This window comes from Bos grunniens, chromosome 17 (genome assembly GCF_055505025.1).
Source record: "Bos grunniens cultivar Pamir isolate PY7600 chromosome 17, Bosgru_T2T1.0, whole genome shotgun sequence".
NCBI lineage: Eukaryota > Metazoa > Chordata > Mammalia > Artiodactyla > Bovidae > Bos > Bos grunniens.
In genome coordinates, this window is record NC_141181.1 from 33,452,938 (window position 1) to 33,471,895 (window position 18,958).

Here is an 18,958-nt window from a genome sequence, read left to right on the forward strand (position 1 = left end):
TAGCTTTGTGATGCTTTCTAAGGCCCAGTTGACTTCACTTTCCAGTATGTCTGGCTCTAGGTGAGTGATCACACCATTGTGATTATCTGGGTAATGAAGATCTTTTTTGTACAGTTCTTCTGTATATTTTTGCCACCTGTTCTTAATATCTTCTGCTTCTGATAGGTTCATACCATTTCTGTCCTTTACTGAGCTCATCTTTGCATGAAAGGTTCCCAAGGTATCTCTAATTTTATTGAAGAGATCTCTAGTCTTTCCCATTCTGTTGTTTTCCTCTATTTCTTTGCATTGATCACTGAGGAAGGCTTTCTTATGTCTCCTTGCTCTTCTTTGGAACTCTGCATTCAAATAGGTATATCTTTCCTTTTCTCCTTTGCTTTTCACTTCCTTCCTTTTACAGATATTTGGAAGGCCTCCTCAGACAGCCATTTTGATTTTTTACATTTCTGTTTCTTGGGGATGATCTTGATCCCTGTCTCCTGTACAGTGTCACAAACCTCCGTCCACAGTTCATCAGGCACTCTGTCTATCAGATGTAGTCCTGTAAGTCTATTTGTCACTTCTACTGTATAATCATAAGGGATTTGATTTAAGTCATACCTGAATGGTCTCGTGGTTTTCTCTGCTTTTTTCAATTTAAGTCTGAATTTTGCAGTAAGGAGTTTATGATCTGAGCCACAGTTAGCTCTCGATCTTGATTTTGCTGACTGTATAGAGCTTCTCCATCTTTGGCTGCAAAGAATATAATCAATATGATTTCGATGTTGGCCATCTGGTGATGTCATGTATAGAGTCTTCTCTTGTGTTGTTGGAAGAGAGGGTGTTTGCTATGACCAGTGCGTTCTCTTGGCCAAACTCTCTTAGCCTTTTCTCTGCTTCATTCTGTGCTCCAAGGTCAAATTGCCTGTTATTCCAGGTGTTCTTGACTTCTTACTTTTGCATTCCAGTCCCCTGTAATGAAAAGGGCATCTTTTGGGGGTGTTAGTTATAAACCGTTCAACTTATGCTTCTTCAGTGTTACTGTTCAGGGCATAGACTTGGATTACCGTCATATTGAATGGTTTGCCTTGGAAACGAACAGAGATCATTCTGTCATTTTTGAGACTACCTCCAAGTACTGCATTTCTGACACTTTTGTTGACTGTGATGGCTACTCCATTTTTTCTAAGGGATACTTGCCCACAGTAGTAGATAGGATGGTCATCTGAGTTAAATACACCCATTCCAGTCCATTTTAGTTTGCTGATTCCTAAAATGTTGATGATCACTCTTGCCATCTCCTCTTTGACCACTTCAAATTTCTTCAAATTTGCCTTGATTCATGAACCTAACATAATGACACCGCCCTTATGGCAGAAAGTGAAGAGAGTCTACAAAGCCTCTTGATGAAAGTGAAAGAGGAGAGTGAAAAAGTTGGCTTAAAACTCAACATTCAGAAAACTAAGATCATGGCATCTGGTCCCATCACTTCATGGGAAATAGATGGGGAAACAGTGGAAACAGTGGCTGACTTTATTTTTTGGGCTCCAAAATCACTGCAGATGGTGACTGCAGCTACGAAATTAAAAGATGCTTACTCCTTGGAAGGAAAGTTATGACCAACCTAGACAGCATATTGAAAAGCAGAGATATTATTTTGCCAACAAAGGTCCGTCTAGTCAAGGCTATGGTTTTTTCAGTGACCATGTATGATGTGAGAGTTGGACTGTGAAAAAAGCTGAGCTCCGAAGAATTGATGCTTTTGAACTGTGGTGTTGGAGAAGACTTGCAAGTCCCTTGGACTGCAAGGAGATCCAACCAGTCCATCCTAAAGGAGACCAGTCCTGGGTGTTCATTAGAAGGACTGATGCTGAGGCTGAAACTCCAATACTTTGGCCACCTCATGCGAAGAGTTGATTCATTGGAAAAGACCCTGACGCTGGGAGGGATTGAGGGCAGGAGGAGAAGGGGATGACAGAGATAACTGGATGGCATCACTGACTCGATGCACATGAGTTTGAGTGAACTCTGGGAGTTAATGAGGGACAGGGAGGCCTGGCATGCTGCGATTCATGGGGTTGCAAAGAGTCGGATACAACTGAACAACTGAACTGAACTGAATGGACCTAACATTCCAGGTTCCTATGCAATATTGTTCTTTACTGCATCTGACCTTGCTTCTATCACCAGTCACATCCACAACTGCTTGGTGTTTTTGCTTTGGCTTTGTCTCTTCATTCTTTCCAGAGTTCTTTCTCCACTGATCTCCATTAGCATATTGAGCACGTACCAACCTGGGGAGTTCATCTTTCAGTGTCTTATCTTTTTGCCTCATCATGGCCTGATAGCTCATTTCTTTTTTGGAGCTGATGATATCCCATTGTCTGGATGTTTATTAACCAATGTTTCTTAACAGATTATTAACATTCACCGAAGGACACCTTGGTTGCTTCCAAATTTTGGCAATTAGGAATAAAGCTGTAATATACATCTGTGTGCAGGGGTTTACATGGACATAAATTTTCAGTTCATTTGGGTAAATATCAGGAGACACAACTGCTGGTTTGTATGAGAGTATGTTTCGTTTTCTGTGAAGCTACCACTCTGTCTTCCAGACTTGCTGTACCATTTTGCATTCCCACCAGCAATGAATGAGAGTTCTTATTGCTCCACATCCTTGCCAGTATTTGGTGTTGTCAGTGTTTGGATTTTGGCCACTCTAAAATATATGTAGCAGTGCTTTTTTGTTTTAATTTGCAATTCCTTAATGACATGATGCTGGACTTCTTTTCATATGCTTACTTGCCACCTGTATAGCTTTGGTGAGGTGTCAGTTCGGGTGTTTTGCCTATTTTTAATTCCGGTTGTTTTCCAGTGTCTAGGAGCGTCTGCCCAGGTAAGCAGATGTGTTTTCTATGCCTCTGTGTCACCTTCGATGTGAGGCTAGTTGGTTGCCCTCTGACCTAAGTTCTGATGGGTTCAAGAAAAGTCTTGAACTTGCAGCTTGTTGGGCTTACTTTGTTGTAAGGGTGAAAGAAAGAGTTTTATTGTAAGACTGAAAGGTGTAGCTAGTTGTCTACATCTGAGAGAGCAAGCCAGAGAAGGAGAAGAAACCCCATGTTCAACAGTGAAAACCTTAAGAAATTATTGTACATGTGGTATCTATTAGTATATTCCTTATAATACATGTAGCAGCTTTTAAAAGTTAATTAGCTTCCTGAGAAAGGGGCAGTAGGTAAATTCACTGTATTGAAAACAAAAAAGAATGAACTTCATTTCAGAATTGCCCTGATAGTCTTTCAGCTGCCTTTTGACCTGGAAATGAGAAGGCCAGCTGCAGAAGCATGGTGCTGCCAGTGCTTACTCTCAAGATAGAATTGCAAATGGGAAAGCTGCTCAGGACTTTAAATTAAACTCAACAATATTAAGAATGTAATATATATTTTCTAAATTTTAATAATGTAGCTAAGAAATATAGGACATTTAATCACATACATACACAAAGTAAAAGCCCTGTAGCCTGCTGGTGCTTTTAAAGATGGTTTCTTTGGATGAATGTGATAAACTAGTACCATAACATTATCTCATTTTGAAGATTTTAAGTATATACATATATATTCACAAAAAGAAAAATCTGTTTTAGACTACCTAAAGTACTCTGGGCTTTGTGCCTACATACTTTGATGGGATTGTCATTTTATGAAATGATGAAACGGAACCTGGTAGAAAAAGTGGATCTGTGTGTCACTTCGTGGTGTAGGTATCCCCATATGGTGCTTTTGTTGAAATAAATGAAAGGAAACTGAAGATGGGAGGTCTGAGTCTAGTAACATTTTTATCTAGTGTTTTGAAGTAGCAGTTTTCCTATTAATTGCCATTCACTCATGAAGCAAACTTTATTGAGTGTTTGTGATGTGCTAATAATGGTTTTGAGTGCTGGGCATCTGGCAGCACAAGAGAGGCGTTGTCCGGGGCAGGGGGCAGCATGGAAGTGGAGGAGCTTCACTCCAGCCTTACAGTGAAACCAGTACACAGTAATACAGTAAGTTCCTTTGAGAATACGATCAGCAGTGCGTGCAAAGCAGGATCAGGTGTTAGGGCGACGGCAGTACGTGACGAAGACGATTTAAGATATCGTGATCAGGGAAATGGAGAAGGCAATGGCAGCCCTCTCCAGTGTTCTTGCCTGGAGAATCCCAGGAACAGGGGAGCCTGGTGGGCTGCCGTCTATGGGGTCGCACAGAGTCGGACACGACTGAAGCGACTTAGCAGCAGCAGCAACAGATCAGGGAAAGCATCTTCAGGAATAAACTTTGTGTTGAAACCTGAAGGAAGAGCAGTTCTGCCTGGGGGAGCTTTCTAGGCAGAGGGAGTACCAAGTACATAGACCCTGACTGGAGAAAAGCTTGGTGTTAGAAGTGAAAAGAGAGCAGTGTGGCTGGAACCAAAGGGAGATCTCAGGAACGAGTCCTAGGATTTTAACTAAAGAAACTAGGGGGGAAATGGGATACCACTAATAGACATGGAGAGATGAGTGGGGAGGAACTTGTTTGAAATTGAGAAAGAATACTTTTTAAAACATATTAAATCTGAGATACCTGTAGGACATCCACAAGGAGATGGCAGCTTTGAGTTTAGGGGTGAGGTCAAGGCTAGGAAAAATTGCTCAACATTTTTAATGCCATAGATTGACTTCTGGTTTTAACATGATTGAGTGAGTCCTTAGAAACAGTCAAATAGAAAGAAAGTAAAACTACCAGAGACCTGTAAACCCCAACCTCAAGATAAACGTAGAAGTTAATGTCAAATGGCGATGCAGACAAAACTGACAGAACGTTTTTATATGCATACCATGAACATTATCACAAACACAAAGGCTCTCATTTGGAACTGGGGACAGGAGACTCACGCTGGAAGTTTCCCTGCACCCAGTTAAGCAGAAAGGAAGAAGAAAGAGGGCAGGGAAGAGTGAGTCGCACACATGAGCTATATGTGAGAATCAGACATTTGAGGATTGTGGGGAGGGGATTGTGGGGAGGGGATTGTGGGGAGAAAGGCTGCCTTATGTACATCCCCACAGCTTCTCATCTTAATTGGCTGGAGAGAAGTTAAAGCACAAAGAACTTGTTCATGCCCATAACTCTTGGTCATAAGGAGATTTCTTAGAAACCTAAACACTGGATACACTAGCCTGCAAAGGAAAGAAGTTCTCTTATTGAAGAGCTGTCACAAGATATATACAAATATATCTCAAAAACAGTAGGGAGAAGGGGTCTGCAAAAGAAAGCTAGTATGGCTGGAGCAACCTTGTAAAATTTTAACTCTGCCACCGTAGGAACTCTGGAGGCAGTGGGTGAAGACATACGTTGCTATGGTTCCCGGGTGAAAGACAGGACAGTAGCTTTTGGAATACAGTGATAATACAGACCAAGGTGGGATTGAGATATTTTATAAAGAAATATTGACAAAACTTAGTGATAAATTGGATCTTGGTTGCTACTGGAATTGAAAGATTAAGAGAGTTGTAGAAAGGATCATCTGTAAATTTCTGGTGTTCATAATTAGATGGAGTTTGTCCTCTTCACCATTGTGTCTTTTAGTACTTCATGGAGCACATGGAATGCTCCTATACATATTTGTTGAAAATGAATGAGTATTATTTTAGTTATGAAAAAGTTGCATTCAACTTCAATATAAACAGTCTGAGTAGGAGATGTGTTCTGCTGTAGAATTAAACCTAATAATTTATTCTTTACACTGAAATTTGACCATACATCAAATGAGACCTAGACTGCAGTTTATCTTTGAAAAGTCTTTTAAAATAAAATTTGTGTGTGACAAACTAGATCAAGTGCAGTCTATTTGTGAAAGACATGATAAAATCCTGTATAAAGAAAGTGATATTTTTTTATATTATGGAAGTGATCCCCAGTTTTTTTTTCCTTTACATTTTAGCTTTGTTATAAACATTTCAAGCTTTTATTATTGATAAAAAAATCAGAAAAGGAATATTGAAGTCTTGTTTTCTCCAGTTCTTACTGCCTTTCTGAAGTATACTGAATCACTGATTCACCCACACCTTCATACACTTTATTGTGGAAAATGTTGTTTTTGAAAAAGTGAACTATTTAGGACCAGTATTCATATTAAGGTAAGGAATTGAAACGTGTACAGTATTTTTATTCTAAAACTTTATCTTTCTTCAAACAGTATTTATAACCTGTAGTTCTAGTGTTGGGATAATAAATCTTAATATCATAGCCAATAACACTGCAAGTGCTCACATGGATGTGGTTTACAGGTGCGTCCTGCTCCCTCTTTTGGGAATGAAGCCACCCCAGCAAAGCCTCTATCTTCTTGTGGATTCTGTGGACGAAGGGTGTAACATTACTGAAGGTGAACAGACGTCCACCAGCTTATCTGGGACTGTGGCAGAGCTTTTGGCTGGTCACCACGAGTTCTTTCCACCGTGGCTATTGCTTCTCTGTTCTGCCCGAAAACAGAGCAAAGCTGTTACTAAAATGTTTACTGGTAAGTGTAATTCCTGCCATCTGCAAATGTTTTCACTGCTGAACTTAAGACTTGTATTTCTTTCTCAGAGGAGAGTACTCAGTTGAAAATTTGGTCCTTGTTTCTGCTGTTCTCTCAGCTGTTCTGTTCTGTTAGCGATTTTCAACTTTTTAAAGTGGTATTAAAAACAGGCCATAAAATATTTTAAGTTAATTTAATAGTAACTTTTTTTTTCAAGATTCTTTACCTAATAACTTCCTTAGCAAAGGTGAGGGCTACATATTTTATGCTGATGTTTCCTGATCGGCTTATATTTCTTCTAACTAGACTGAGCATCCTGAGGGTACGGAATATGCCTCCTTAAAAATCAATGGCAGTTTGTCTAAGATGTTTTTCCTGGTTTTAGAGGAGAGACAGAGTCAACAGCCTTTGAGGGTACCTCTTGAAGTAGATCCTTTATTTTTTTAAACCCTTTCCTATGTGTGAGAAAGTAATCTATGTAATGTTTAAAAGTACGTGATCAGGTTTTTTTTTTTTTTTTCTTGTTTCCTGACTTTACTTTTTTTTTTTTTTAACTCCCACAGTAAAGTGTTTACTCCTATTAGATTATGTAAAGTGCTTTTTTGTGTGTGTGTGCTGTGGGAATGAAAAGGAGCATAAAACAAGGACCACTCACAGGATTTATAGTGTAATTGGGGAGATAATAATTAAGTTATTGGTTAATTAGCTATATCACTTTAAAATAGTTCTGTACATCTTACATAAGGGTGAAATCTTACTAATTTGCTAAAACGGCTTCCTTTAACCAGATTTATTCCCTCTCTTTTCAATTGCCTTACTAATAATACCTTTTGATTTGGTTTCCATTATGCTATTCTGTTTTGTTGTTATTGGAAATTGAGTTGATAAAAGTCAGGGAATTAACAGGATGAACTTGGATATCTCTTAGTATGTCAGGTACAGGTAAAGTTGAAGCCCCTTTTGGTTTATTTCATCTCATTGGATATCTCTTAGTATGTCAGGTACAGGTAAAGTTGAAGCCCCTTTTGGTTTATTTCATCTCATTTCTTTCCCTTCTTCATTTGAGACAACCAGTGTTATTGGTTTATTTTTGTCCTTTTAGCTCATATTTTTCATTTTGTCTATTTTTATATTTTACATAAATGAAACGCTGCATACACCATCCTAGCTCTTCCCATTCACTGGCTGTGTGACCTTATGCAGCTTCCAATACAGTCTGTGCCTCAGTGCCTTCATCTATGAATCGATGGTTATTACATGTTTCTATTACTTTCCCCATAGAGTATTTTTGTGTGAGTCTAAATGACAAGTCTTATTATGCGACTTAGAACAATGCCTAGTACATAATAAGTGCTTCATAAATGTATCACTACTACTGTTATCATTTCACTAAATGAAAAAAAAAATCAAACAACAAAAACAATGTTTTTGAGCCTTGTTTCTATTACTACTTTTAAACCCAGTTCATTGCTTTTAACTGCTGTATATTATTCCTTCCCATGAATAAATCTCTAGTTTTTCCATTATTCTGTTTATGGACATTATTTCAGTTTTTCATTATTACAAGAAATGCTTCATGAATGTGCTTAAACACACCTTCTTGTGCACATGTGCTATAAGTTTATATTATAAAAACGTGGAATTACTAGAGAATAGAGTGTGTACATTTTGAGCTTTAATTTAACAAAGTGCTATCTAGTGTGCTTGAAATAATTTATGTTCCTGCCGGCAAAACATGAAATTTCCCTTTTCTCTATATTTTTGTCGGTTAACATTTGTTATTTTCAGATCTGTTTTTTCTGCTGTAGGGGCTTGTGCTTGATTTTCCCTCTGACTGGAATGATCTTCTCCTGATTCCCAAATCCAGCTTTTATTTATCTGCTGCTGCCACTGCTTTGGTTGTTGCAGCTTTTAGTGATTCTTATGTATACTTTAATAAAGACTCTGTAAAAAGTTTTGCCCCAAGTGTTGACTCACTCTAGCTGTTTGTCTTTAGTGATGTTAGAATAGTCTTTCAGAATACAAATCCGCTCACATTATTGTCTTGGTTCTCACTGACTTCTGATAACAAAATCCAAGTCTCATTTCTTCACATAGTACCTGGAACATAGTAGGTTATATATATATATGTGTGTGTGTGTGCGTGTGTGTGTGTATTCATATTTGTTTTATTCAGTTGAGTGAGAGTATTTTACTCAGTACTAATTGACCATCACTGATCTTTGCTGCATTTCTAGATTTATTCCTCTTAAGAAAGAGTTCATTCACTCAGCATTTTTTTCTTCTGGAAGATGAATTACACAATTGTCTAATAAATCCATATCTATAAAACAGGATATCATCTCCCTTCCAAAAATGAAATTATGATTCCTTTCAAAGAATTTAAAGTGAGTTTTGAATAGCTGTTAACTAGTGTGCTTTTAGGTTGGTTTGAATTTTATTAAGCTGCTTTATTTTTATGTGCTAAAGTTTTGTTAACATGGTTTAACCAAGTTGTATCTTCAGATTGGAGCTGTTTTTGACAATCTAAGATTTAATTATTTAAATTTAGTGACATGTAAAATAATGTAATTTAAAGGTGGTGACAAGTGCTATTCTAATTGTATGCAAATATTCAATTCCATAATTAAGACTAGTGTACATTCGGTTATATGCAGAGACATATGTAAATTTTTCACATGGAAAAGATCAGCTTATAAAAACAAATCTTATTTATGTCTTCTGCAGCTTTTTTCCCTAATCATTTGAGAGGGATCAAAAAAACTTCCCAAAGTGCTTGGATATAGCTAAAGATTTCTAATGCTCTAATGATAAGCATTTAGTTGAAGTTGAGAGGAGCACTGAACCACTAAACAAATAAATAGTTCGCTTTGTGGACAGTAAAATGAAATAATTTATCTGTCATCAGCGTGTTTTTCCAGAAGGAAAAAAAAAAACATGTTTATTATATTTCTAGGTATTGATTGACTTGTTTATTAGTATTAATTGACTTGCTATTAATTTATTTGATTATTAGTTTGTCACATGTTGAACACATTCTCTTTGAAATATGGCAACTTTGATAATCATTTTCAATTGACACCTACTTTTTTGTCCTTAGGTTTTCGAAAAATAAGTTTAGATGACCTTCGGAAGGCATATATCGTTAAGGATGTTCAGCAGTACATCCTTCATCGTTTAGATCAAGAAGAAGCTTTGCGACAACACCTCACGAAAGAAACTGCAGAGATGTTAAATCAACTGCACATTAAAAGTAGCGGGTGCTTTCTTTATCTAGAACGAGTTCTCGATGGAGTTGTAGAAAATTTTATTATGTTGAGAGAGATTCGTGACATCCCAGGAACTCTAAATGGTCTGTATCTCTGGCTGTGTCAAAGACTTTTCGTAAGAAAACAGTTTGCAAAGGTTCAGCCTATCTTGAATGTGATTCTTGCAGCCTGCCGGCCTCTGACCATAACAGAATTATATCATGCAGTATGGACAAAAAATATGTCATTAACCTTGGAAGACTTTCAACGCAAGCTAGATGTCCTTTCCAAACTTCTTGTTGATGGACTTGGAAATACTAAAATACTGTTTCACTACAGTTTTGCAGAGTGGCTCCTGGATGTGAAACACTGCACTCAGAAGTATTTATGCAATGCAGCAGAAGGACACCGAATGTTGGCTATGAGTTATACCTGTCAAGCCAAGAATTTAACACCATTGGAAGCACAAGAATTTGCGTTGCACTTAATTAATTCGAACTTACAGTTAGAGACAGCTGAGTTAGCTCTGTGGATGATATGGAATGGTACACCTGTCAGAGACTCCCTATCTACTTTAATACCCAAGGAACAAGAAGTGCTGCAGCTGTTGGTGAAAGCTGGCGCTCATGTCAACAGTGAAGATGATCGCACATCATGCATCGTCCGGCAGGCCTTAGAAAGAGAGGATTCCATTCGGACATTATTAGACAATGGAGCTTCAGTAAATCAGTGTGATTCGAATGGGAGAACGTTACTGGCTAATGCGGCTTACAGTGGCAACCTCGATGTGGTGAATTTACTGGTCTCTAGGGGAGCAGATTTAGAAATAGAAGATGCTCATGGACACACACCGCTTACCCTGGCTGCTCGACAAGGACATACCAAGGTAGTTAATTGTCTGATTGGTTGTGGAGCAAATATTAATCACACCGATCAGGATGGCTGGACAGCATTGAGATCCGCAGCTTGGGGTGGTCACACCGAGGTTGTGTCTGCACTGCTTTATGCTGGCGTAAAAGTGGACTGTGCAGATGCCGACAGCCGAACAGCTCTGAGAGCAGCAGCCTGGGGAGGACATGAGGATATTGTGCTGAACTTGCTCCAGCATGGTGCTGAAGTCAACAAAGCTGACAATGAAGGCCGAACTGCTTTGATAGCGGCTGCCTACATGGGACATAGAGAGATTGTGGAACACCTGCTGGATCACGGAGCAGAAGTCAATCATGAGGATGTCGACGGCAGGACTGCACTCTCTGTGGCTGCACTTTGTGTTCCTGCAAGTAAAGGACATGCATCGGTCGTTAGCCTTCTGATTGATCGAGGTGCTGAAGTTGATCACTGCGATAAAGATGGCATGACGCCCCTGCTGGTGGCTGCCTATGAAGGACATGTCGATGTGGTTGACTTGCTTCTAGAGGGGGGAGCTGATGTCGACCACACGGATAACAATGGGCGTACACCCCTCCTAGCTGCCGCTTCTATGGGTCATGCCTCAGTTGTAAACACGCTTTTGTTTTGGGGTGCTGCTGTGGACAGCATTGACAGTGAAGGGAGAACAGTGCTTAGCATAGCTTCAGCCCAAGGAAACGTTGAAGTAGTCCGTACTCTGCTGGACCGGGGCTTAGATGAAAATCACAGAGATGATGCTGGATGGACACCTTTGCACATGGCAGCTTTTGAAGGCCACAGATTAATATGTGAAGCACTTATTGAACAAGGTGCTAGAACAAATGAGATCGACAACGATGGGCGGATACCTTTCATATTAGCTTCACAAGAGGGTCATTATGACTGTGTTCAAATATTACTGGAGAATAAATCCAACATTGATCAGAGAGGTTATGATGGAAGAAATGCTCTGCGGGTCGCTGCGTTAGAAGGACACCGGGACATTGTTGAATTGCTTTTTAGCCATGGAGCTGATGTTAACTACAAAGATGCTGATGGTAGGCCAACACTTTATATTTTGGCCTTAGAAAATCAGCTTACAATGGCTGAGTATTTTTTGGAAAATGGTGCAAATGTGGAAGCAAGTGATGCTGAAGGCAGGACAGCACTTCATGTCTCGTGCTGGCAAGGCCACTTGGAAATGGTGCAGGTTCTGATCACCTATCATGCTGATGTCAATGCTGCTGACAATGAAAAGCGCTCTGCACTGCAGTCTGCAGCCTGGCAGGGCCACGTCAAAGTGGTGCAGCTTCTCATTGAACATGGCGCCGTGGTGGACCACACGTGTAATCAGGGCGCCACCGCGCTCTGCATTGCAGCCCAGGAAGGACACATTGACGTCGTGCAGGTTTTATTAGAGCACGGTGCTGATCCAAACCACGCTGATCAATTTGGACGTACTGCTATGCGAGTTGCAGCCAAAAACGGACACTCTCAAATAATTAAATTATTAGAAAAATATGGTGCATCCAGCTTGAATGGCTGTTCTCCATCTCCTGTTCACACGATGGAGCAAAAGCCTCTACAGTCAGTGTCATCGAAGATGCAGTCCCTAACAATTAAATCAAACAGCTCAGGCAGCACTGGTGGTGGGGAAGCGCAGCCTTCGTTGCGCAGTTTGCCAAACGGGCCAGCTCATGCATTCAGTTCTCCTTCAGAATCGCCTGATTCGACAGTTGATCGGCAAAAGTCATCATTGTCGAATAATTCCTTGAAAAGCTCAAAAAATTCATCTTTGAGAACTACTTCATCTACAGCAACGGCTCAAACAGTGCCAATCGACAGTTTCCACAGCTTGTCATTTACAGAACAAATTCAGCAGCACTCGTTGCCGCGCAGTAGAAGTCGCCAGTCGATTGTCTCCCCGTCTTCCACAACACAGTCCTTGGGCCAGAGCCATCATTCACCGAGTAGTGAGTTTGAGTGGAGTCAGGTCAAGCCCAGCTTGAAGTCAACAAAAACGAATAAAGGGGGGAAATCAGAAAATTCCAACAAATCTGGGTCAGCTGGAAAAAAAGCTAAACAAAATAATTCTTCACAGCCGAAGGTCCTAGAATATGAAATGACTCAGTTTGATAAAAGAGGACCCACAGCCAAATCTGGGACCAGTGTACCATCTAAGCAGATGCCAGCAGATTCGCAGTGTAAAATCATGATTCCTTCAGCTCAGCCAGAAATAGGTCGATCTCAACAGCAGTTCCTTATTCACCAACAAAGTGGGGAACAGAAGAAGAGAAACGGTATAATGACAAATCCAAATTATCATCTGCAGAGCAACCAGGTTTTTCTCGGTAGGGTTTCAGTCCCACGGACAATACAAGACAGAGGGCATCAGGAAGTGTTAGAAGGATACCCTTCCTCGGAGACGGAGTTAAGCCTTAAACAAGCTCTGAAGCTTCAGATTGAGGGTTCTGACCCTAGCTTCAACTATAAAAAGGAAACACCATTATAAAAGGTAACATTTCATCAACATAAAGAATAAATATCCAAAGTATGGTTCCCTCCATATATTGTTCCCTTAGAATGCTCTTTTCCCTAATCCACATGGCCAGCTCCTTCACCTCATCACTATCTGTGTCCTCTTCTCAGCAAGATCCTCCCTCCTTACTCTTTGGAATTTGAATTCTACCACCTCCACCACTCCCTTTCCCCCTTTTCTGCTTCACATTAGCCATGGTACTTATTTCTTAACATGGTTTATATACTTTATTATGTTTATTATTTGTCCCCTCTCATCTGAAATGTCAGCCTTGTGAGGGTAGGGATTTTTAATCTCTCTTATTTACCACTTTATTCCATGTACTTGGAATACTGCTTGGACACATAGCAGTTTCTCAGTAAAAATGTTTTGTACGAGTGAATGAATGAATATGCTATTTATGGATCTCAAATCAAAGATTCCTTCCTATACAATCATACTCCCCCTTAAAAGTTCTTTTATGATAACAGAGGTGGGGCTGTTCCCCTTTTAGGTTTGAATAAAGTCGTGTATGTAATGCTTAGTAGGTAGGTAGTGAATGTTAATTTCCTTCCTTTTTTCACCCTGGAAGAAATTAAAAAATTAATCATAAAAGGTAATTTTTATTATGACAGATCTCTTAAGAATCTTTCAAGTGAAATTTACACATATCAAAAGTAGATATTTAGGGTATTCAAGGACCAATATTTAAGTGTCAGAATTGTTTTAAACCTCAAAGTTATATTTATTAAATAAAAACTTTTTTCTCCTTTCTACTACTGTGGATGCTATTCTATTATAGAGGGGAGGTTAATGGGAAAATTGAATTATAATTTTATATTATGGATACTTTTTCAGAAATACATTTCTCATATTTGAGATAAATTCAAGATTTCATTAGGCATTTTTGCTAAATTATACACAAATATGTTTGTACATGTGTATATACATGTGTATAATTATACACATGTATGTTTGTAGTTTGTACATGTGCTAAATTATACACATGAATGTTTATACATGTGTATAATTATAGACAAGTATTTCCTATACATTCTAATAATAAACATCCTTCAATGTGAATCTATGGAGGACTGGTGAAATATCATTCAAACATAAGTCGTATAAAAGTAGTTAATTCATTCTCCAATGTGATTTATTTTTAAAATATTTAGTTCTGATTGTACAGCCCTCTAACTCTCATGATATCTTTTGTAAATATTAAGTGTGGGTATATATTTTACAATAAAACATATGAATTAAGGTGAACACTTGTAGAATATTTAAGTAATTTATAGTTAGTGAATCTCTAATAGGTCTACTTTTGTGCTTTACATAGTAAATATATATATATATATATATATTCTTATGTGAAAGTGAGAGTCACTCAATTGTGTCCGACTCTTTGCAACCCCATGGACTATACAGTCCATGGAATTCTCCAAGCCAGAATACTGGAGTGGGTAGCCTTTCCCTTCTCCAGGGGATCTTCACAACCTAGGGATTGAACCCTTTCTTATGTACATTTTAAAACTATATGTAGTTATATTTAATAAGTATAACATAGAAATTAATTTTTTTTTAACTTTTGTATTAGTTTCCTATTCTGTGAAACAGAAGACATTGTGATTGGAGTGATTCTTCAGCTACTGGATGAAAATATAAAATGCCTGTTGATTTGCTGAAAAAAAAAAAAAAAGAAGAATGTGATACCTGCAGTACAGTTACCTTAAATACTGTCATGTGCCTAAGTAGTAAGGCTGCCTTCTCAATGTAACCCTCTGTGCTTAAAAAATTTCATTTTGTGTGCTTTGTATTCACTACCCAAGAGTAAGCACTTTTTTTTTTTAATGCAGATATATACTGCAGTTCCCTGATAAAAGATGAAAAATATTTTGAGTATTTTAAGTTAATATTTGATAAGTGTGCATGTGCCATGGTCAAATATATATGAAAAGGCAGTGTTCCTTGTATTTATTTTTTTCTTTCTGTGGCAAACAAAACTTAAGCATACTGTTTCAGTCACATTTACCTTGTTGTAGTGTATGGTTTGTCTCCTGTATCCTTAAAAATGTCACTCAATAAAATAAATCATGCAACTGTTTTATGTTCATTACACCTTCAGCATTGGTTAAAAATGTGTTTCTATTTAATGCTACATCAAGGTGAAAAAATAGTTTCGTGAAAGATTTTTTAAAAGTCTAGTATTTTAGGGAGTTGCTCTAAGTAGTTTAAATTTGGATTTCTCAGTGGAATCCTCCTAATCTTCAGCTAAAGGTGTGAAAAAAAAGAAAAAGAAAACCCACACACAGACTATAGGCAGAACAAAGTTCTGTTTCATTGACTGGGATGCAGTTTCACCTTCCTCTCACTTGTCATTCCACATCCAAGAAGACAGACGATCATTCCTGAGGCATGAAAATTCTCAGGGACAGAGCCAGGCCTCAGTGGCACGTGTGTAGAGGGAGATGTAGCTGTCTATCTGAGGGTAGATTTTTGATCCCTGAACAATTCACTGACTACCCTTCTTTCTTCTTCCATCCAGTTATGTAAAACATCTGCCACTTTGAACTGTGATGCCAGCTTCTCTCTCAGTCGTTTCTGTTTTATAAATCACTGCATGTCCAAAATAGCCCCTACTCAGAATCAGTTGGATCAATTTTAATGATTAGTTGGATGAGTATTCTTGATGAATATGTGTTGTCCTTCAGAGATGACACTACTAACCTATCGGCCATAGCACAGGTGTATTTTTTAATTGCTATTTGCTAAATAGTAGTAATGGATTTGCACTTTTCTGTCCACATACTCTTTCCTGTTTTACTCTTTGGACAATCACTTCTAGAATGATAGATGCCAGGATTAGGGGTGAAGTCTGTAACCAAGGAAACTAAAGTCAACTGTTTAGATGAGCATGTGACTCACCACCTTGACCTCCTGGATGGACACTTTAACCAGTTGAGCTAGCTTGGTGGGTTTTATGCATGTCTGGAGAGGGTCAAATTTATTGTTTAGAAACCAAGGTTGCAGGTTTGATCTTTGCAAAAGCCCTGGGATCCTACAAAACCCAGAAATTCTATTCTTTCCATGTGCTGTTGATGAAGAGGAATAGGAAAGAGAATTTGGAGATTCAGCACAAAACCATTGCAACTACTGGACAAAAATCTTTAGAAAATGTCTTAGTATCTGAGGTCAGTAATGTCATCTTCATATATGAAGGACACATACATGACGCATTGTTCACAGAAACAGGAAGAAATATGTAGTTGGTTGTGACAAATGTTTCACTTGATCTTCCTGTAAGGCTTTTGTTTTTGCTTCTGTTTTTTAAAGTCAGCGAAACTTGGGTGTTTGTATCATCGGTAAGTCATAATCAGAATAGGAGATAAATTCAATCAATATTAAGGTGACATGGCAATATTTATAACTCAAATGTGAATGTTTCAAGTGTTGAATTTTTGTCCCTATGGGACATTTATTAAATACACTTAATAGGACTCTTGCAAAGTAGCCTTAAAAGTGTTAATGATTCTGTTAATAACTATGAACACATCCTATTATTAAAACCAACTCTACTCATATCTCAAATACAGTACATTTACTTAATTTAGAAGAGGAAGCTCTAATTTCTTATTAGGTGTATTTTTCTTTAGAAAGAGAATCTTGAAAGCTGCCAGTTTTTCTATTAAACCTTGAATTATTGGAATTGTATTTATTTAATTTTATTGTTTTTACAAAAATGCACCTTGTGGCCAACGGGCAAAGATATGACTCGTGACCCAAGGGATTTCTGTTTTCTGAAGAGCTCAGTGTTTTCACATCCATACTATATTCACTTGAAACAGTTGGTAGGAAGAGAACCTGTTGGAGAAATACACTTTTCAAAAGTAAATATTCCTCTGGATGTTTTTATATGAACTAAGTTTTGGAATAGAACAGCAATGGCTTTCAGTTAGGATAAGGCTAATATGGGGGTGGAAGAAGCCCTGCTTTGCTGATTGGTTTCTGTGGGGATTTATTTAATACCATGACTGAAAATAACTTCTGTTCCATTGAGACTAAAAATAGTCCCATAAATAGAAAACTCCTAAGTAACTATTTTTTAAATAAAAAACATTAGATTTTGTAAATCACCTGCTGCCACAATACAACTGTGATGCCATACGCTTTTAAACAGTTTTATACCCTTCCGTTTGTGTTCCTTTCCTAAAAGTCATGAGTTGATAGCAGAGGAAGTGATTAAAAAAAAATACAGTAATGAAAAGTAACGTCTCCATGTGTGTAGGAAAGGTTTTGGAAGGAAAATGGACCAGAACCCAGTGTGTTCTGCAGAATACAGCCAGTTATGTTGCGTCCCTCCTCCTCACCCCCCACACCTACCAGAATCCTCACCAAAAGTAGTTCACTGCTCGAAAAACAGGAGTAAGTACTTTTTCCAATATTGTTTGCCTATGCAAATACTTGTTTTACTTTAAATGTCCTCCATTTACACTTTGCAGCAAATGTAGTTGCAGACAAATGCTTTTTCTTTTTGAATTTTTCCCTTGGTTTGGGGGTATGTAAATAGCCGAAAAATGTACATTGAATTTCACATTGTAAAAGTTTTATTTTATTCCTTGTATTATATTAAGCAAAAATCCCTATGTAAATGAAAGTGCATAATAAATATATTTGCTTTACAGAGAATACCTTGTTTTAATTTTATCGTGGAATCCGCAGAAGGTGCATGGCATGCTTACAGTAGAAACAACTGTCTGTTAACTTCTTTTAAGTACTGAGGAGATGAATTTGGAAACATTTTACAAAGAAAAAAATGAGATAGAAAAACTTTCAAAGGAAGGTAGAAATTAAAAAGATCTAGCCTTAGTATCTTCCTAAAGCTTTTATAAGGACTTAATATTCTCTACCCTTCCCCAGTAACACCGTATCTCTCACTATGTCAGGTTTCCCACCTCTGAAATTGCAGTAATCCAGTAAATTGTATGCATGTATGCTCCCTGATCCTCAGAACACTGTGGGCATCTTAAATTTGATATATTGGGGGTTTTGTTGCAAAACTTGTCATTCATTTTCAAAATAAGTTTCTATTCTTCACTCAGTAAACTTAGGTCACTTCATGACTTTCTGCTTCCTCTAGCAAAACACAGTGTGTGTGTGTGTGTGTATACTCCAAATAGCTTGTAAAGTCAGCAAGGCATGTTCTGATAGGTAATTCTACAGTAATGACAGGGTTCTATTGTAATTATCTTACATTCTTTATAAAGTTGTTAGAATAGTAAAAGTCTTACTCTAAAAATTTTTCATAATTTTTAACAGAGGTGGTACTGTACATAGAATAATTTTAAACTGTCTGACTAAATAAACGTACATGGAGTTTTCTAGCTGGTGGTCCAAGGAAATACCCTGGGAACTTGGCAGTGACTAATGTTTTCGCTCCTTTGCCTAAGAGTTGGAGGGAATCCAGCTAATAGTAGTGAGATGCACACCAAAGGCATAGATTCCCGAATTTCTGGGAAAATTTTATTCATCATACAAATACTACCACTAACTCATCTTTAAGATAGGATCTCTGCATTGTTGTACGGCAGAAACGAACATGACATTGTAAAGCAGTTATCTTCCAATTAAAAAAACAATGAGCACAACGCGCGTGCACACACACACACACACGCAAAAAGATAGAGTCTCTGCCTGTCCTGCTAATACAGTAAAGCATCCTAAAATATGTCCCAAAAGAACTGATGCTACATTTTTAATGAGTGTCTGTTACTCCTATTTTGTTTGTAAACTTAGG

At 38.0% G+C, this 18,958-nt stretch overlaps 1 protein-coding gene across 3 annotated transcripts in view; it reads left to right on the top strand.

Moving 5' to 3' along the window:
• The window catches only part of ANKRD50 (ankyrin repeat domain 50), a 40,829-nt gene extending 22,979 nt beyond the window's left edge, over positions 1 to 17,850 (top strand). For all 3 annotated transcript variants that reach the window (XM_086346827.1, XM_086346830.1, XM_086346828.1), the window contains 3 exons: positions 6,281 to 6,510; positions 9,611 to 13,161; positions 14,762 to 17,850. In XM_086346827.1, coding sequence (XP_086202953.1) covers positions 6,281 to 6,510; positions 9,611 to 13,158 — 3,778 coding nt within the window. In that variant the 3' untranslated portion in view covers positions 13,159 to 13,161; positions 14,762 to 17,850. The remainder of the gene's footprint in view (positions 1 to 6,280; positions 6,511 to 9,610; positions 13,162 to 14,761) is intronic.
• The last annotated feature ends 1,108 nt before the right edge of the window (positions 17,851 to 18,958 follow it).